At 52.8% G+C, this 20,319-nt stretch overlaps 2 protein-coding genes across 2 annotated transcripts; one reads left to right on the forward strand and one right to left on the reverse strand.

The window, feature by feature from the left end:
- Positions 1-1,005: 1,005 nt before the first annotated feature.
- NCLIV_030050 (uncharacterized protein) lies at positions 1,006-9,812 on the forward strand (the record flags this gene model as incomplete). Its single annotated transcript, XM_003883201.1, has 18 exons — positions 1,006-1,108; positions 1,228-1,341; positions 1,710-1,937; positions 2,253-2,288; positions 3,007-3,042; positions 3,761-3,796; positions 4,409-4,441; positions 4,613-4,648; positions 5,261-5,293; positions 5,465-5,512; positions 5,845-5,892; positions 6,013-6,171; positions 6,272-6,643; positions 6,799-6,837; positions 7,183-7,551; positions 8,022-8,143; positions 8,486-8,744; positions 9,211-9,812. 18 exons carry the CDS (start codon positions 1,006-1,008, stop codon positions 9,810-9,812), a joined length of 2,673 nt encoding a protein of 890 aa, XP_003883250.1.
- A 3,367-nt stretch (positions 9,813-13,179) lies between these two features.
- On the reverse strand, positions 13,180-18,342 carry NCLIV_030060 (putative CMGC kinase; the record flags this gene model as incomplete). Its single annotated transcript, XM_003883202.1, has 8 exons — positions 13,180-14,528; positions 14,746-15,002; positions 15,376-15,561; positions 15,654-15,829; positions 16,232-16,453; positions 16,558-16,950; positions 17,284-17,574; positions 18,244-18,342. The coding sequence occupies 8 exons, from the start codon at positions 18,340-18,342 to the stop codon at positions 13,180-13,182; spliced, it is 2,973 nt and encodes a 990-aa protein (XP_003883251.1).
- Between the last annotated feature and the right edge of the window lie 1,977 nt (positions 18,343-20,319).

Genomic DNA, 20,319 nt, shown 5'->3' on the forward strand with positions numbered 1-20,319 from the left:
CCCCCCCCTCGTAGACGTGTCTATACTACTCTTATTTTTTTAATAAAGAGCTCCATACACAAAGACGGCATTGCATGTCTCTGTGCTTGTCATTGGAAGTGATCGCAGTGAAGCGTAAACACAGGAATTTGCGGTGCAGGAAGAACTGAACGGATGCTAGGGTTCAACCAGTGGCTCACTCGAACCGGCACTCGACGGTATTCGACGCGGCTGACTGTAAGCATGCACCCCTAGAATGTTGTACCGGTACCGTAAACGCGATAATGGGTCTGGACAAAAAGACACCCTGTCTCAGATTCCTCATCATTTCTGAAACTACTCTCGTGCGCTGTTCTGTGGCACATGTCATACGACTGGTTCTGCATGGGAAAGCGAGGCAGTCTCCATGGGGGGGACTAGGCGTGTCCTGCTAAATGAGACATGCCATACACAGATGGGGGAGGAGGAGCTAACGTGGCACGCAGATGGTTGCGCAGTCTCGCAGCTAGCCGAATGGCGGCCACCCTATCGAGCGCCGCCTCGAGCAGAAAATTCGATTGAGGACCCTAGCAAGAACCCTCCTCAAACAGCAATGGCAGAAGGGTTTTGGAGCGGGTTTGCCACAGAAATTTTCCCTGTGAGAGAAAGGTTTACTCGGAATCAAACTTTCGGCTTCCGCCGTTTCCGTGACCACCAGTTTGTTTGACTTCGTGGGGTGCCGCCCGTCGCAGGACGAATGTTGAAATCGCACGCGGATGTCTGCGGACCGCCACGAGACATGATTGCTTGTGCGAATTCGCGCATACTGTTGTTCTCCTGTGTGCCGGCCCTTCTCCTACTCACTGCAGACAAGAAAACGTGCAGAATTGAACTCTCCGCATCACGTTGTATGTGGCGGTCGGTTGAAGTTCCTTTTCTCTTAACTTCAGGGGAAAATCCCCCTACCATAGGTTGCGGCCGGTTCGCACCGGCGGCTTGACTCCTTCAGCACAACCCGACGGTGTTTATTCAACACGTGCGGCAGCAATGGCGATAATGAAGAGCAAGTTCACTGGAAGTGGACTTCTAATGCTGCTGACCCTAGCTTTTGGAACGACGGTGCAGTGTAATGAGCCACCGTCACATCCACGTAAGGAAGAAGAAGAGACGAACCAGTTTGCTACCGCAGGAGGGTCTGGGTCTCTCGAAGGGATCGTTATGGATGCATTAGCTGTGGCTTTTGCGTGCTAAACGTGCATGCTGCTGCAGAGCTGTCGCAAAGCACTGATACCAGCGCCACTCCCACAATATACAGGAGTGAGCTTGAAACCACTCTCAAAGTTCCAGGAGGTGCTGCATCTCAGAAGCCTCTCGCATCTACAGGTAACTCGTCCAACTCTAGATCTGGCTCGTCTGATCTCATACCTACCTCTCACGCATGCATGTTTGCTGCTGCTCAGTTTGCGATGGGTGGACGTGAGGGGACACGAGAAACTATGACCTCAGGTTCTCTGTCCTAAGTGTTACCTGTTGGTGGCCCGCTGACTGACACGATCATCAATCGAGCATCGACCTGGGACTAGTTCCCGCTCCACACCTCGAAGCGTTCACTCGGTTTCTGGTGATGGGCCGATTTGCGAGTTTCTGTTCTAACTACCGTGAATGACGGTAGGGAATCGATGCGTGACAACTCGGAACCGTTGCCACATCATCAAACCCTGGGATTGCATACCATGCGCACTTTCCATAAGGTAACGTCAGTATCTCAGCGGAGAGCACCGGAACCGGATCTGAAACCCCCACAAGTCAGGCCGAAGGTACATCTGAGAGCCTACAAGAGCGGGAGTCTCAGGCTCGGCCAACACCTGCACCTCGCCGGTCCGAGGCTCAAGCCCAGGGTCAAAGCCCCACGACTGCCCCTCAAAGCACGGTTTCGACGAATACGGGTGAGTCTGGAAACGACGGCAATGACAACGAGAGTAGTTCCACCTCTGCGGGTACGGGCGGATATCTTGACTCTCTTACGATATGCACGGCTATTCTCTCTTGTCAGCGGAAAGTCGATTTTCGCACTTGTCTTCCATTTGGCGATGATCTATTCTGCGTTTATAGCATATTTGTGTGCCCAGGCAGCCCACATGAAGCCGACTCGTGGGTCTCGATCATGTGGGATAGACAACGTATGCAGAGAATTCGAATGTGGCCACGCCGATCCGCCCCTGTAGTTCGTGTACAAACCAGGAGCGGAAGAAGTGGCCGGTTTTGTGGCGCTGTCGTGGTTTTTTGAATTGCAGCAAAAGGACTCTACCCCTCATTAGATGAGCTAAAAGGTAAATACCTTAACATCTAGATTAAAGCTGGTGTTCCGCACCACAGGCACCGCTGTTGGGATGCTCTACTGTCGGGGAGTCATGCGAGTTTCCCCTTAGGTGACTTTCTTCATATTACCTGTGGCTCGACGTTAACTTCTTTAATAAGAACTTGTCCCCCTTACTGTGTTAAATTTGTGCGTTACCGTATGAACAGACCGCCTCCGCGACGAGTCTGAAACCCCCACAAGTCAGGCCGAAGGTACATCTGAGAGCCTACAAGAGCGGGAGTCTCAGGCTCGGCCAACACCTGCACCTCGCCGGTCCGAGGCTCAAGCCCAGGGTCAAAGCCCCACGACTGCCCCTCAAAGCACGGTTTCGACGAATACGGGTGAGTCTGGAAACGACGGCAATGACAACGAGAGTAGTTCCACCTCTGCGGGTACGGGCGGATATCTTGACTCTCTTACGATATGCACGGCTATTCTCTCTTGTCAGCGGAAAGTCGATTTTCGCACTTGTCTTCCATTTGGCGATGATCTATTCTGCGTTTATAGCATATTTGTGTGCCCAGGCAGCCCACATGAAGCCGACTCGTGGGTCTCGATCATGTGGGATAGACAACGTATGCAGAGAATTCGAATGTGGCCACGCCGATCCGCCCCTGTAGTTCGTGTACAAACCAGGAGCGGAAGAAGTGGGCGGATTTGTGGCTCTGTCGTGGTTTTCTGAATTGCAGCAAACGGACTCTACCCCTCATTAGATGAGCTAAAAGGTAAATACCTTAACATCTAGATTAAAGCTGGTGTTCCGCACCACAGGCACCGCTGTTGGGATGCTCTACTGTCGGGGAGTCATGCGAGTTTCCCCTTAGATGACTTTCTTCATATTACCTGTGGCTCGAGGTTAACTTCTTTAATAAGAACTTGTCCCCCTTACTGTGTTAAATTTGTGCGTTACCGTATGAACAGACCGCCTCCGCGACGAGTCTGAAACCCCCACAAGTCAGGCCGAAGGTACATCTGAGAGCCTACAAGAGCGGGAGTCTCAGGCTCGGCCAACACCTGCACCTCGCCGGTCCGAGGCTCAAGCCCAGGGTCAAAGCCCCACGACTGCCCCTCAAAGCACGGTTTCGACGAATACGGGTGAGTCTGGAAACGACGGCAATGACAACGAGAGTAGTTCCACCTCTGCGGGTACGGGCGGATATCTTGACTCTCTTACGATATGCACGGCTATTCTCTCTTGTCAGCGGAAAGTCGATTTTCGCACTTGTCTTCCATTTGGCGATGATCTATTCTGCGTTTATAGCATATTTGTGTGCCCAGGCAGCCCACATGAAGCCGACTCGTGGGTCTCGATCATGTGGGATAGACAACGTATGCAGAGAATTCGAATGTGGCCACGCCGATCCGCCCCTGTAGTTCGTGTACAAACCAGGAGCGGAAGAAGTGGCCGGTTTTGTGGCGCTGTCGTGGTTTTTTGAATTGCAGCAAAAGGACTCTACCCCTCATTAGATGAGCTAAAAGGTAAATACCTTAACATCTAGATTAAAGCTGGTGTTCCGCACCACAGGCACCGCTGTTGGGATGCTCTACTGTCGGGGAGTCATGCGAGTTTCCCCTTAGGTGACTTTCTTCATATTACCTGTGGCTCGAGGTTAACTTCTTTAATAAGAACTTGTCCCCCTTACTGTGTTAAATTTGTGCGTTACCGTATGAACAGACCGCCTCCGCGACGAGTCTGAAACCCCCACAAGTCAGGCCGAAGGTACATCTGAGAGCCTACAAGAGCGGGAGTCTCAGGCTCGGCCAACACCTGCACCTCGCCGGTCCGAGGCTCAAGCCCAGGGTCAAAGCCCCACGACTGCCCCTCAAAGCACGGTTTCGACGAATACGGGTGAGTCTGGAAACGACGGCAATGACAACGAGAGTAGTTCCACCTCTGCGGGTACGGGCGGATATCTTGACTCTCTTACGATATGCACGGCTATTCTCTCTTGTCAGCGGAAAGTCGATTTTCGCACTTGTCTTCCATTTGGCGATGATCTATTCTGCGTTTATAGCATATTTGTGTGCCCAGGCAGCCCACATGAAGCCGACTCGTGGGTCTCGATCATGTGTGGTTGACAATGTATGCAGAGAATCCGAATGTGACCACGCCGATCCGCCCCTGTAGGTCGTGTAATTCACTTCCCTGGAGTCAGAGGTGGCAGTTCACAGCAGAGTGTAGCACAGGTTGGGCCTGTATTGACTTGTATTGGTCATATTCACTCTACTATGTAAAAACCAGGAGCGGAAGAAGTGGCCGGTTTTGTGGCGCTGTCGTGGTTTTTTGAATTGCAGCAAAAGGACTCTACCCCTCATTAGATGAGCTAAAAGGTAAATACCTTAACATCTAGATTAAAGCTGGTGTTCCGCGCCACAGGCACCGCTGTTGGGATGCTCTACTGTCGGGGAGTCATGCGAGTTTCCCCTTAGGTGACTTTCTTCATATTACCTGTGGCTCGACGTTAACTTCTTTAATAAGAACTTGTCCCCCTTACTGTGTTAAATTTGTGCGTTACCGTATGAACAGACCGCCTCCGCGACGAGTCTGAAACCCCCACAAGTCAGGCCGAAGGTACATCTGAGAGCCTACAAGAGCGGGAGTCTCAGGCTCGGCCAACACCTGCACCTCGCCGGTCCGAGGCTCAAGCCCAGGGTCAAAGCCCCACGACTGCCCCTCAAAGCACGGTTTCGACGAATACGGGTGAGTCTGGAAACGACGGCAATGACAACGAGAGTAGTTCCACCTCTGCGGGTACGGGCGGATATCTTGACTCTCTTACGATATGCACGGCTATTCTCTCTTGTCAGCGGAAAGTCGATTTTCGCACTTGTCTCCCATTTGGCGATGATCTATTCTGCGTTTATAGCATATTTGTGTGCCCAGGCAGCCCACATGAAGCCGACTCGTGGGTCTCGATCATGTGTGGTTGACAATGTATGCAGAGAATCCGAATGTGACCACGCCGATCCGCCCCTGTAGGTCGTGTAATTCACTTCCCTGGAGTCAGAGGTGGCAGTTCACAGCAGAGTGTAGCACAGGTTGGGCCTGTATTGACTTGTATTGGTCATATTCACTCTACTATGTAAAAACCAGGAGCGGAAGAAGTGGCCGGTTTTGTGGCGCTGTCGTGGTTTTCTGAATTGCAGCAAAAGGACTCTACCCGCCTTTGGATGAATATAGGCACTACCAGGAAAGTAAGCTGAGTAATGCCTGTTTTTGATAATCAGAGCATGCTCTTCAATCGGGGACTTCTCATGGCGTCTGATGCAGCCCTCGTGCATCCATTTACATCTTGCTGTCATACAGTCAAGAACGAAAGTGGCGACCTACGCCTCACTTGTGTTATTGCTCCGTTCTTCGTGTAGGTGAAGGGTCAACCCCTCTACCGGCCGATGGTGAGAAACTGGATTCGGATCGAATAGCCACGTAAATGTAGTTGCCAGGAGCTGTGACAAGGCACGGTGTTGTTAGTTACATTGGATGAATCAAGTTGCCAGAGCTTTTTTTCTGTCGTTCTATGCTGCAGTAACCTGGTTTTCTATTCCCGTGCCTATGGGAGTCGTTGATCGCCGGGGTAAGTCTTAGATGAAGTGTCACAAGTAGGTTTCCAGGTGTGCTGTTCCTTTCATTCGAAAGCGATCAACAGGGAATGCCGGCACCGTTTTGAGTCTTTCTTCGATGTTCTGCTTTTCAGAAACGCGCGCCTTGAAACAGCAGTTCACTCAATTTCTCCAACAGCTATCGGCAAACTATCCCAAACTGGTGCAGAGGGTGTACGAGTTTCTCGGCTGGCCCTCTGATAAACTTCCTGAAAACGAAGAACAAGCTCAGATGTTTATTGACGCTCTTAACAGTAAGTCTTGAGTAGAAGGTGCCGCTGAAGATACTTTTGTCAGAGGCTTACTTCTGTATCCTCCACTCACTTGCCTCTCTCCCTTCACTTGTGTCCTCAGCTTCTGAAGCCTTGCTGGGCAAGGCAGCCCGGTGGATCTTCAACGCGATACCGGAAATGGAACGGGCAGCCATTTACACATCCTTCTACCAACTTTTCCGCAACAAACTGCCGTCGTCGTTTTTCGAAGCTGCAGGACGAGTCAATCCAGAGGTCCGTGAATACTGGAATGCTGAGATGCCCATTACAGGGACTTGGGAAACTCCTTCAGAAGCTGATAAAGAATCGGAAGCAGGCGGCGAAACTGCAAACTCTCGAAAAGGTCAAGCACATTTGACTGCTCAAGTTTTGCAACCTCTTCCCGTGGAAGGACCGACACCGCGTGACCGGATCCCGTGGATGAAAATAAAGAGTGCCATTTCGAAAGCGCATGGTAGGAAAAGGGCCCTAATTCAGCTCAACAGTTGGAGTTTGTACAGGCACATGTTCGATACGCGAAGTCGTGAAGCAATGCAGGAGGCACGTGAGTCAGCGTTACCCCCCAGCGGATCATTGTTAACGTCTTTGGTCGTGTGCTGTGATGTTCAGGGCCTGTGACGCGGGTACCCGAGTGGACACCAGTTACGGGTAAGGGTTACTGGCGCCTTTGTCGTGCCGTAACTGAAATATTTGCTCTTCTTCCCTTTTGTGAGGCATTCATGGATGCGGCGTCAGGGGTGACGTTGCCATATATATGCTGATACTCCTTGGTGTTGTGAATCTCTACCGAATATTCAGGGGTTTCGCTAGAATCGGAGGAAAATGGATTCAGTGACAGACAGCCTTCATACTAACGTAGGAATGGGCGTTATAGTCATACAGTAGATTCGAATGCGAAATTGGTGTGCTCTGGCCATGAGCTTCCAATTAAACTACATATTAAAATGAGCGCATCAAATATGTTTTTGTGTTTGGATACGCCGACAACCGCAGGCGCCTGCGCTCTAGGTGAAGGGTACACGGAAATCGATGTGGCGAAGGCGACAACGGACGTGCTTTTCCGCCTCACTTTCGTCATTCTACATCAAATCAAGAGGAAGAATTCAAACAATGGAAAATTGGAAGATGATCAGGCTCTCGTTGCTCTCTGCTCTACCGCTGGCGCCTTCGTGGACGCCTGGCAACAGCAGCAGCAGGCTCTTGCGCAAGAGGATCCAGGCACACCCAAGGCGCATGCCGTCTTAATCGAGCGCCTGCGCCATGTAGATAAATACTTCATGAAGACCTACGATGAAACGACTGGAGAGAGCGACCATAAACAGTGGAAAAAAAACAAGACAGAAGTTGCGAAGATTGGCAGGGGTGAGAAAGTCGGCTCCTGAAGTTATGCAGATTTCGCTTTGTTTCCGTCTAACTTCGTTTCTTTTGGTAGATTTACCGGTCCCAGCCATTTCGTTTCTCTTTTCTTACAACCACAGACCTATTACCGAAGGAAACAATGACCCGCGATCCAGAACTGTGTAACTCAATAGAATAAACAGAGCGACATTTTAGTAGCTAGGATACTGAATATGACAACAGTCATGAGGTACTGAACATTTTTTTCTCTCGTGTGCTCAGGCGCTATGATGAAGTCCTGCGTGAAATACAGTGAGTTTCTCGTGGCGCGGGCGGAATCGCACACTGGTGAATGTTGCCGCTACCCCTTTCCAGAAGATGACAGTGTAACATGCAGTGCGATTCAGCATGTGAGAAGCCGCAGAAAGAAGTTGTGTGCAGAGAGAAACGGAAATGCGATTTCCACGTTTCCCCGGGATGTGCCTTCTCTGCAGTGAAAGCCGCCGGCGATGTCGCAACTAGATCCTTCAACGCGGGAACGACGAAATATCCCTCTCGATCACTTTATGGCGGAATCGCCAACACCCTGGAAACGAAATTCACTGATTCTGAAGCGGTACACAGAAACGACGTTTTCTTTTTTGAATTTCGCTGTCTGAAGTGCACTTCTGCGTCTTATATGTATATTAGCCACACCCGAACAGCTCTAAGATATTGCATACTGACAGTTTCATATATATTTCACTTCCATACGAAAAGTGTCAATCCTCTCCAGCCTGTCTACTTACGGAAACAGATCTGGAACTTACAGATAGGGACTCTTCAGCCTCTGCAGACGCAACGCTGGGGTGCAGAAAGTCGAGCGTAGTCGACGTCCCACTCGGTTGGGTGACCCTTTGTTTATCCCTTTTCTATTCTTCCAGGAAACCATATCCTCTTTCCCATTTTTTCTCTTCAGGTGGCAAAAGCTGTGCACGACTACGCGAGACAGCACAAAATGCCTGAGAAGCTCGTAGGCCTCTGCGGAGCTCTCCAAATCTCGGGACACTTCAAGAAGTGTTTTTCTGAAGCAGGTCGTCTCTCTTCGGTCACTTTCTTCCACCAACATATTGACGGGGCTAGTGTCCTCCTTCGAACACTCGCACGCGATCGGCCGATCGGCAAGCATGCCGTAGCCCAGGCCATCTGCGATCCCAGCGTTTCTGCTCAGTATTTTGGTACGCTTTGAGGCTATGAGCAAAATGTTGCCGAACTTTTCAGCTGTTTCTTTTGTGACACGAACTCGTCTGCTTTTTGTCTTTCTTCAAAACAAGAAACACAGCAACGCCTTTGTACGGGACATGTCCTAGAGTCCAACTGGTAGAAAAGTGGATTCCTCCATACTCATTCAAATAATGTATGTGTCGATTTTTCTGGGTTCATTGCAAGTATAAAAAATTTGTTTCTGTATTTATGCACTGCTACATGACAGTAACGCTCTCACGATCGTGTGAGAGGCTTGAACCCCTTTTGAGCTCAACTGACCTGGTGCAGCCACAAGAAAACAGCCGGGCATGGTGTCAAGTCTACACCGGCAGACGCTTCCCAGAGAAGAGGTGGTGCGGTGACTCACTCTTGAAGATTTCTGCCCGTCTACATATGCTGACATGTGCGTGTCTTTGGTTTTCGTTGCTGTGTGCGTAGAGAGCGCGTTTCGATTGTTCTCGTCTGCGGTCACCCAAGAGTGGGAGAAGGAAAACCTGTTTGCACAGCTGGCGTCCTGGACGGGGAAACCGGTGATTCTTGCTCCGTCCCTTGAGGACCAAGTCCCTGTCCCTCCTGCGCATGCCGCGTACGAATCGGTCGCCGTAGATGACCCCGACAGGATCTACCGCATTAGGGCAGGAGGCCGGCAATCGCCTCCGGAAGTGCTCTACGTCGGAGGCCTCCATCCGAAAGTGAAGCCTACGGAGGTCCACGTGCAGGGGCCGACTGTCCGTGACAACTCGAAACGCCTCGTTCATGACGTACACCCTTCGGAGCCTCGCGGAGAAAAAGCCCCCTCGGGCACCGCGACTACAACAGAAAGCTCGAGCGAAGACGCTTCGTCGGCCTCTTCCAAATCCTCCTCGGCTTTTGTCGACGTGCAAGCCCAGGGGAAGAACAACTACGAGCCTGGAGAAACAGTCGATTCCCACTTGGCGTCGCCACGCAAGAACGAAGAGAATAGTGCCTCAGCGATGCCGAAGCGGAGCACGCACAGCCAGGGGACTGGACGGACAAGAAGCGTATCTGCCGAGCTTTAAGGAATAACGGAGGACCGCTCGACGAACGGGTGAGGAACGAAGAAGAACAAGGGGAACAACTCGACGCCCAAGTCCTACGGGACTGAAGCATTTCGTCCACACCATGGCGGAAATCAAAGCATAAAAACGTGACTGCTACGGAGCCAGCGTGCAGCACCCCTTACAACTTGCTAGTTTCTCAGCTCAGAGTCCCGTTGAAAAGGCGCACGTCTGGCGACAATGTGCAGAACCAAATCCGGGAACAGCGGAAGTCGTATGTGCATATAGAAACTCGTAACCTGTTCCACTCGCTGATTTCTTTTCAGATACTCGAGTCCCGGGAAAGTGCCTTCCCCTTTGCTGTCTATCTTTCGCCTAAAACACGACGTCTCTGTGCGTGTGCGCGTCATCCCCAATTCATTCGCTACGCAGTTGGTTTGGCGTATCACCTTGAGCACGTTCAATGAGGTTCCGACGCATTTCCCTCTGCCTGTGCGTTTCCTCAGGCGACTCGCCCTCTGGAGAACACTGTTTCCTGTCTTCAAAAGGACACACATCAAGCCAGACTCGTGGTCCGCCCCACGGCACTCGCGCACCCTCGTCTTCGTCCTCTTCCCGCACTCGCGGCGACGCCGCTGAGTGTTTCTTTCCTTCCTGTAGCTTCGTTCTTCTCTCTCTTTGTCTTTGATTGAGAGGCGAACGCCGACACACCCTTTTTGTCTTTTTCGCCCAATTTTTTCCCCACTCCTCGCGGAACCGCCTCTTGCCTAGGCACTTCCGCACCAATGGAAGCAATCGACGCCCTCCTGGCCGTGGAGTCATGAGCCAAGGCTGCGGCTCTGCGACGCTTTTCTTTCGACTCGGGCACTTCGTCGGCGAGGTGGCCGGGACACTCGGCATTTGCTTTATTTCGTCGCATAGCAGAAAGGGAAGACGCGGGAGGGACACCGCTGCTGCCCAGCGCTTGGACCCGCGTCGAGCGACGCATGCCCCCGCGATACGAAGCTGTAAAAAGACATTGGCATGGCCAGAGAAAAACAGAGGACAGAAGCGCGCGGGAAGTTGAGAGACGGAAAGAAGAAGCAGCGATAAAGAAAGACACACGGAAGAGCAGAGGGAACGGTGTAAAGGCCGGGCGACAGACGAGGCTGCAGGAAGGCCAGAGACAGGGCCAGGCAAAAAGGAAGAACTCCACGGCACAAAAGAACGTGGAGACGAACAGTCTCTACCGAACGCTTTGGGCGGCGGTCCTGTTCCGCGTACGGTTCCATGGTCACACCTGCATGCATGCTCGCGGAGCCACGGTTCCCCACTCCAGAACTTCACATTTCGGGTGTCTGTACAGGATAACCACGAAACGAAAGGGCGCGGAAATACGCAATACAGCATGCTTTCTTGAAAGGGTTGTTTGATACGTTTTGTCTTCCGACTTTGCTCCGGTCGTAAGTCGCCGTCAACGATCTCGAGTCAAGACGGGCAAAAGTGTGGTGCCCCCTGCGTTTCCTTCATCGGTGTTGAGGAGACATTTGAGATCAGGAAGAACACGAAAGACTGGACACCAAATTTCTTTTTTGTGACACTTGTTTCCTGCACCAGGGACGACGAGTAGGCGTCTGGCGCCTCTCATTGATCGTCCCCCCGTGTAAACCAGAACTCTTTCCAAAGAGCGACAGCACTGTCACTCCCTGTGTCGTACCTAAGCAGATCTCTGTATCTAAACACAGACATGCATGACTCCTCACAGCCCATAGACCGATACGCCCACACGTATGTGCTCCTTAGTTGCGCATAGCAATTCACATTTATACACAATTTGCTCATGAAGTTATCCACTCTTTCTCGAGTCAGTTACCCTATCTGATGCAGCACTTAAACCTGTGTTGGCCGGATCTGTACTCAGTTACCACGTTTACAGGAGCAGGACGACGGCGTCTCGCAACAGAGCCGACACGCGACATGCGTTTTGCAGGCGTGTACGAGGATATGTCTGTGGGTTCCCATGCACCTCTGGAAGTAAACTTGTGAATATGAGACACGTCGGAAACGCTAGTAACTCGGGTATACCAGGAAAGACTGCGGCGCCACGTGACACGTCTGTTTTGCTCTTTCCTTTCTCAGACGAACGCGCGCTATCGCCGCTAAGACGGACAAAAGCACGGTCCTTCTGAACACACTCGCTGCACACGGTGCACGTTTTGAACTCAAGAATGACGGAGAACCTCACGCGCGCCGGCGCATGCAGCCGCGAAGCGATGGATATGCAGGGGCAGCACCGAAAACGCACGGCCCCCCGGCAGCGCACACACTTTTGCACCAACACGCAGACCGAGACCGCTTTATCAATGAGATAACACACCTGCGAAATCTGTCCCCTCGGGTCCCACGGAGAAGCGGCACACGCATAGAATGTATACGAAGATATACTTTTGCCCTTACAAGCCTACACAGATTGACAGAGTTCACCTGCGCCGTTTAGAGCCGTTTTCAGCACGCTCACCTTCTCGCAGAGGGCCCGATCCGGTGTTTGCCGCATTCACGCCGGTCGAAGCTGTGGAAAGCAAGCTGCCCGCCGAGGAAGAGAAAGCGAGAGACCTTCGCGTCCGGGTCAGGGTGCCTTGTGCGTTCTCGTTTTTCCCGGTCTTCTCTCTGTCTTCCTTCGTGTCGTCCCGCAAGCAAGGGACAGCTCCATCTGGTGCGCCCCGAGCGGAGAGGCCTGCCACTCTCGACTCGTTGCTAGGAGACTGCTCGCGGCTTTGCGTTTTGGAAGAGGCTCTCCTCACTGTCGGTCCAAGCGTTGGATGCATCGTGTCTTGGGAACTGAGTTTTTCGACGGAACTCGCATTTTCACTCGAGGCATCTTGTCTGCAGAGAAGACTGTGGGAGTGGAGGCCTGGAGGGTCTTCCGGGAAAGAACTACTCGCTTCTTTGAATCCAGCACCACGCAAAGAAAAATGACAGTCCTTTGTCTCGCGCTGACCAGTCACGTCGGCCCGGCCGAGATCTCGGCTGCTCAAGTGTGGACACTGCAGATTCAACACACTCTCTCTGTCCTTTAGATCGATGCCGGACGAGGAGCCAAAGACGCCTGTGGAAAGCAGGAAACCAAGGAGTGAGGAAAGACCTAACAGAACAATTTAAACGCTATCGTAGACATGAAGAGGGCTCGGCGAGAAACTGAGTTGAAGGACGAGCGGGATACATGCTTGCATTGACCCGCGGAGCCGTTCAGCTGCATGCACACGTTGCGAGAGTCTTCATCGCGCCCAATCCGCCGAGCTATCATATAGTTTTGTATGGACACCTGAATCTGTTTCCGAACGAATGGCAAAAGTGGTCCTTCTCGACTCCGCGGAGACCGACGAGAAAACTGAACCGCAAAGAAATCCTCTCAGTGGAAGCCGACTGCGTCCGGTCCCTTCTCACCTGAGGAGGCTAGCAGTCGCCGTTTTGAAGCATGTGTCTGATCTTCTTTCTCTTCCTCGCGCTCGTCTTTCCGCGCTCGCCGACCGCCCTGCAGACTGTCGCCTTCTTCTGTGTATCCTTTTTCGAGCTCGCTTTCTCTCCCGCCGCCAAGAAGGAAAGGCAAAACCAGAGAAGGCGAAGAAGAGACGCGGTGTCTTCTCTTCTCGCCAACGGAAGACGGCTGGAAATACTCAGTTTCGCCTTTGTCTTTCTCGAACTCTCTGCACTGCCGCCTTAACGGGTCGGACCCGCTTCGGTCCCCCTCCGCTTCGACGTCCATCTCCCTTTCTCTTCCTCTCTGCGCAGCATCCTCGGCTTCTCCTGCCTTGCTGCCTCCGTCTTCTGTGTCCAACGCGGAGCGCGGCCTTCCCTCCGAGTCCCCTTTGCGCTCCCGGTTGCTTTCCGGCACCTCGAACAGCAGACGATTGGACAAGAGCGGAAATGAACTTAGAGGATTCGCAAGAAGGCGCTGAGCCACGTCCGTTTGCGCAGAAAAGGCAGACCCAAAGTTTCCTTCCTCTCTTTCTCTCTGCCTGCCGCTTCGGCGCTCGCCCTGTGCGCGTTCTTCTGCCGCGCCTGCGTCCCCACCGGCGGAAGATGAAGACCGAAAAGGATTCAAGAGAGAGCGGTTGCGAGGACCCGACGCAGCCTCGGATTGGCCCTGATTTTGAGAGTTTGATTGAGAAGCCAGCGAAAAGGAGAGAGAAGAAGTTTGGCCCCGGGAAGAATTGACACTGAGAAGATCAGACGGCAAAAAGGACGAAGACCGAGCGGAGTCCGTTCGAGTCTCTTGACTGGGCACGCGACGGTCCGACGGTACAGTCGAAGGCTTCTCTGTATGTACACCGAAAGACGCGAAGTCGTGTTCTTCCCGCACCCTCTCGGCCGCCGGCTCCGCAGGGACTTGTCTCTCGCTTCCTTTCGGGCACCCAGCCGCCTCGAGAGCCTCACCCGACGGCGAGACGCCAAGAGCAGAAAGAGAGGACCGTCGTAACAGGCCTGGGGGCCGGTTTTCGTCCGAAGAAGGCAGCGCAGAGCACGCAGAGAGAGACGAATTGTCTCTCTCCGAGGCACTGGAATTTCTGGGGGGTTGCACCGCTGACGGACAGAGGCAGCTCGGACGCGCGGTCGACCGCGACACTGCGCCTGCCTCGCTGGAAAGTGGAGAATGAAGCGGACACCGCGGAGACGAAGAAGAGGGAGAGGAAGACGGGGGAGAAGAAGGACCAGCACGAGAACGCCGCCGGCGCCACTGAGCTTCTTCTGCCGCGAGGACTGACACCAACGCACCGGAGAAGGAAGAGAGCAGCCGGACTCCAGACAAACAAAAAAAAACGTTCCTTCTGAGGGGAATGCGTCGTTCTGGATCCTCTCTTCACTCAAGCAGTGCATATACATCGACGCACTCCGCTCTCCCCTGCCCTGCGTCCCTACCTCTCGTGTCTCTTCTCTGTCTCTGCCTCTCGTCTCGCGGCCCACTCGTCCCGCTTACCTGCTTTCCAGTAGTCGATTTTGTCTTTGTCTTGGAAACAGCCGACTTCTCTGAAGACGCGGTTGATCCGCTGGAGCAACGCCCCTTTGTAGTTGCGCTGACAAATCACGTGAGACAGCCGCGTCGTCTTGAGAGTGTACGGCCTCCGGCGCTCCATGGCTTCGAAAGTCTTTTCTCCGAGCCGAAACTTCAACACATCGAGGTACCAGTTGTGCACGCCGATGCCATCCAGTTGCTGGAAGCAAACATCCGTAAACCTGAGCAAAAAGACACAAAGACACCGTCGACTCGACCTCTTCCAAACTCTCGAAATCATGTGCACAGTCACGACTCCGTCGCCTCCGCTTCGCGTTTCTCCTGGCTCCTGCACCTCACTGACATACAATCATACACATGTCTGTATACATACATACATACATACATACATACATACATACATACATACATACATATATACATACATACATACATACATACATACATACATACATACATACATACATACATACATACATACATACATACATATATATATATATATATACCCATGGATCTCCACCTATGCCGTGTAGAAATACGGCCATCCGGGCACCCGCCCTATATATATATATATATGCATGCAGTTCTTACCACTGATGGCTGAGAGCTTCGGCTGCGGTGATTCGTCTGTGGGGGTTGTAGTCGAGCATGCGTGCTAGGAGGTCGAGTCCATCGAGGTCGAGTTTGCCTTGGAGCACGGCATTCAAGTTTTGCCGTTTGTCGTGCTCAGAGAAGAAGTGGCTTTCCGAGAGGTTTCGAAAGGGGTAGTGCTGGAGTCTGAAAAGAGAAGGAAACGAAAGGAAGCGCTTGAAGAACCGCCCCGCTCTCTGCTGTCCACTGCGTGTCTCTACCGTCCCGCTCTTGCTCACCGGCAGCAATTGGTCCACTCTTCTTCTGTCGGCGTCCCTAGGACTTTCGTGACTCGAATCAGAACCTCGAACTCCTGCGTCCCTTTGAAGAGCGGCGTGCCTCGAATCATTTCCGCGATAATACACCCCGCACTCCACAGATCGACTCCTAGCCCATAATGCGCTGCCAAGCCGTTCTGCACGAGCGGCACAGGCGGACAAAACACAGAAATTACACCCGCGACAGCGACACCTGAATTGATGAGGTTTCTTGTGTTTCGTACACAGAATAAAGTTCCCTGCGAAACATTAACACCCAGTTCTCCACTTTGCACTTGAGAGCTCGACGCCGCGACTGAAGTGGAAGGCCCAGCCCCTCGGAAAAGACACAGAAACGCTTCAAGTGCATCGCTATTTCGACAGGTTTATAGGCATGCTGAGAACGGGCGAAAAAACTCCAGAACGACTCGGCACCCTTACACCTGTACCTATATATATATATATATATGCGTATACATTTATACACTTACATCTTTATAGGTAGAGACATACGTTGCATGGTGCGGGAAGTTCTGTTTCGCGCGCGTGTTTGTGCGTACCTCGTTGGCGTATTTGGCTCTGTCTCTGTCGTTTGCTGGTTGAATTCTTCCGAGCAAAACCTCGAGAGAGCGGTAGTAGATGGTGCACACCGTGGGCGTGATATCTCCGACGTTGTATCGGAGCTCGCGACAGAGGCCGAGGTCTCCGATCTTCAGCACAGCTGTCTCCGGGTCGGTTCCAGTCAGCATCAAGTTGTCGGGCTTCAAGTCGCGGTGGCACAGCTGCAAGGCAAAAAGCAAAGAAGCGCACCGGCTGGACGCGATGGTCTTTTTCTGATCTTCGGGGCAGGCGCTTTCTCACATGCTCTCTGTCGTCCCGGCCTTACGTTTTCGCTGTGAAGAAAGGCCAGACCGTTGAGGAGCTGGAACGCGAGCCTCTTTGCATGCCGGAGCGGCAAACCCCAACTGAGTGGCGGGGGCGTCCCCGTGCCGCTTTCCTGGTTCGCGTTTCCGCCTGCGCCCTGGCGATGCAGGGCGAGGAGTTTCTTCAGGTCGCCGCCGGGACAGAACTCGTAGGCGGCAAAGACAAAGTTCTGGTTCGGCTTCAGTTCCTCCTTTTGAATCTGGTTTTGCAAGTGCGAATACTGCTGAGAAGACAGCGAACTTTGCTGACTCCGCGCCCACGCCACGCGCTGCTGGTTGACTGCGCGAGCCAGGCGAGGCAGCGGGTCGACAAAGAGCGATTCCATCCGCACCACGTTTGGATGGTGCCCGCAACCCTGCAGGAAAAAGAAACGCTGCCGCGAGCCCCTATCAGAAACCAAAGAGAAGGAGAGGGCTGCCCATGCTTGGGCGCCGAAAACGAGAATTGAGCGAAGAGCCCGCGAACGATAAAGAAAGAACGGGACAGAAAAAAAGCAGAAAAAAAAGGAGAATAAAAGAGAGAAAGCAAGCAAGAGAATAAGAGAGAGAATACGAAAGAGAATAAAAACGAGGGAATGGGAGGGAATAAAAGAGAGACCAAGGGAGAGCATAAGAGAGACGATAAGAGAGAGGAGCCGCAAAACAGGTGAGAGTTGAGCGGCGGTCTTGCCTTTTTAGCACTGGCTTACCGCAACAGCGGAGAGTTCTCGCACGGTTGTGCAGCTGATGCCCTCTTCCATGATTGTCCTTGTTTCATCTTTGTAATATTTCACAGCGTAGAGATTGCCTTTTCCTTCTTGCTTCTCCTTCGCCTCGCCTTCCTTCTCGGGCGTTTCTTCGACGTTCCCGCGTCCTCCGTCACTTGCTCCATCCCGTGACGCAGAAGAAAGGGAAGAAGAGGCGCCTCTCTGGTTCTCTTCGTCTTCTTCTTCAACAGCCTTGTAAACATCGCCGTACGTCCCTCCACCGAGGCGCTCTACCTGCAGATAACACGAAATCAGAAACCAACGGGTGAGAAGGGAAAGCGCCGGAGAGGAGGGAAACGGGGTAGCAAGGGTAGACAGAGACAGAGTACGGAGAAAAGACAGAGACTGTGGGGAACCTGCCGTGAGAAACAAAGGAGCGACAGTGTACTGAGGAAGACTAGAATAAGCGGAACGCCAGAGAGAGAAAAAAAGAAAGAAGACGAAACAGGAGAAAGGAAAGGGAAGCCGAAGCTTAACTCTTCTGGAGGGAAGACAAGCACGCAGCGCAGGGAAGACAGCAAAACCAACTGGCTTCTCCCGGCACTCATCTACGGGTGGCGAGGAAGAGAGAGGAGAAGCGCAGGAAACAGAAGAGAACAGATGGAAGAATGAAGACGAGACGAACGAGAAGATGGACCAATGACCTTCTTTGGTCGAGAGACTACAAGCCCTGTCTCAACGAGACAGCACACACAGAGATGCCCAAAGGCTCATCCAAGAGCAACAAGTGGAAGAAGCAGACTTGGCCCGAGAGTGACAACTTAAGACTGCTAAAGAGCAGCAGAGGAAGAGGTGAGGAAAGAAGATTGGACAGAGGGAAGTGTTCGACACACACCGAAAGAAGGGTACCGTCCTCCATCCAAGAAAAACAGAAGGGAAACGGCAATTTATCTCTCCTCTCACCAGTCGCAGCCGACGTTCGACACTCGGCCCGTCGACGCATGTCGTCCGAAAAGGCACGACCTGGTCAATGAGATCGGCTTTGAAGTCATCGAGGCTCATCTCGAAGTAAAACAAGAAGCTTCCGTTTGGGTGAGGGAAGGGGAGGACAGAAAGAGGTCAAAGACCTCCCTCCAAGTGGCGACAATTAGAGAGCACGAGACGAAATCTCTTCTCGCACTTCCTGTTGGGCAAAACCAACGAAAAAGCAGAACGATTTCACGTCAGTCCGCGCGGGGAAGTATTCACCTCCACTGAAGGCCCCGGCGCACGTATGCGGCTGCCTTTCCCGTGTACATACACCTCAGCAAGTCCCGCCGATCGATCCGTTTTCCCGGTGTATGTACACCTCAAAAAACGCCGATCCGATCAAGTCTTCGCCTTCCTAGCAATGCACACAACACCGGCCGCCATCAAGCTGCATTTTCGTTTTCAGGTAGTTGCTGGGAGGAGGCAGGCGACTCTGCTTGTGTGGCACGATTTCGACAACTTGGGGAAAACCACCCAGTGCTGACGAAAACACCAAATGGAGTTGTTTCTTCCAGGAAGACGTCGGCGACAACACCGCTACCGCGGCAGGCGGCTTTTCGTCCTTCCGAATAACGATTTTGTCGGCCTCCGAAACGGGGTGTGCAGACTCGATTCGAACCACAATGGATATCCTCGGCGCGAGTCGAGGATTTCGGTGGCGAAAACGTTGCAGTCGTTCCTGGGGAACAAAGCAACACTGGAAGAGACCGACGCGCTCTCGGCTTGGAAACCACACCTCCAGCTTTTGCGAAGAGGCGATGCGGAGAAACGCCCGAGAGGCGGGCCAGAAGACAAGAGCGCCACCCAAGACTGAGGAGACACAGGGCGTGTGGATGAGAACTGCTGCACGAAACGGTGTCGTAACGAAGGAGAAAGTGCCTTTCTGGGGAGGCGTTCTCTTCTATTCCTAAGTCCCCCCTCGCTTTGTCGAGTCTCGAATGCACTCCACGTCCTTTCTTTGCCTCGCAAAGCCGTCACACACTAAGAACTGTTTCTGGGGGAAGGTCCCTCCCCCCAGCGCGCCGATTGTGGAAGGTGGGCGACGCTTCCGCGAGGAAATTCGAATGCCTCTCTGATTTGCGGCGACAAAGCAGGCGACAAGTGAAGGCCCCGTCGGTTCCTAGAAGAAAAGCAAGACAGGCGTCCTTTCAGAGCGCACCGGCTTCCCTGGCAGATACCCAAAAACACACTTGCGTGCGCTGTACAGACACCTCGATCGATCTCGCGCGCACAAATCACCGCCGTGGCCAAGGCAGTCTCGCAAGCGGAGCCGGAGTGGAACGGGATTCAGCGTGTTCAGGAGGAGACTTGGATTCGCAGCGACGGGTCGCAGAAGAAGGGAAACGAACGAGAAAAGGAGGAAATTTTCGCGCGGGAGCAAAACGTGCACCCCGCTGTTGCTGGGCGATACACTCCAACACCCACCTGGCGAGAAAAAGACGGGATGGCTGTACGCGCTGAGTGGTTTCCTCCGGGAAACGCACAGAGGGGGGTGACCCACGCCGCCAGAAAATAAACACTGGGGGAAGAAAATTTCACAGGTGAACGGAGGGTTCGTTGAACTAAGTGTCCTTTCCCTACGCGTCCTAGTTACATATTGGTGCTCTGGGGAAGGCTAAGTTGCGCCCCGTTTCACCTGCAACAGCTCTGTACAGCAGAATAGCGCCGCCCGTCTCGTTCCCCTTCCTGCAGGCAGTACGCCCCTCGCTTTTCTCTTCTTCCCTAGTGTAGATCCCGCTCTCGGTCTTTCCACAAAGATATCCCATTCTGCCCTTGTAGAGAACAGCTCTTCCCTCTACCATCCCTCCTGTCGCTGTCTCGCCTCGATGTCACGTGCCGTTCTGCTCGAGAGGAGTGCACCTTCCAGGGGGAACCTCGTTCCGCTCCGAGAAAAGGAAAAATGCCACACTGAGAGGCTGCATGTGACAACAACGACGATGACAAAAGCGCAGGTCCTGAGCACTAGAGAACCCGAGTAGCTGAATCTTAGGAATGGGGGGGGGGGGGGGG

This window comes from Neospora caninum, chromosome VIII (assembly GCF_000208865.1).
Source record: "Neospora caninum Liverpool complete genome, chromosome VIII".
In the NCBI taxonomy this organism is placed as follows: Eukaryota; Apicomplexa; class Conoidasida; order Eucoccidiorida; family Sarcocystidae; genus Neospora; species Neospora caninum.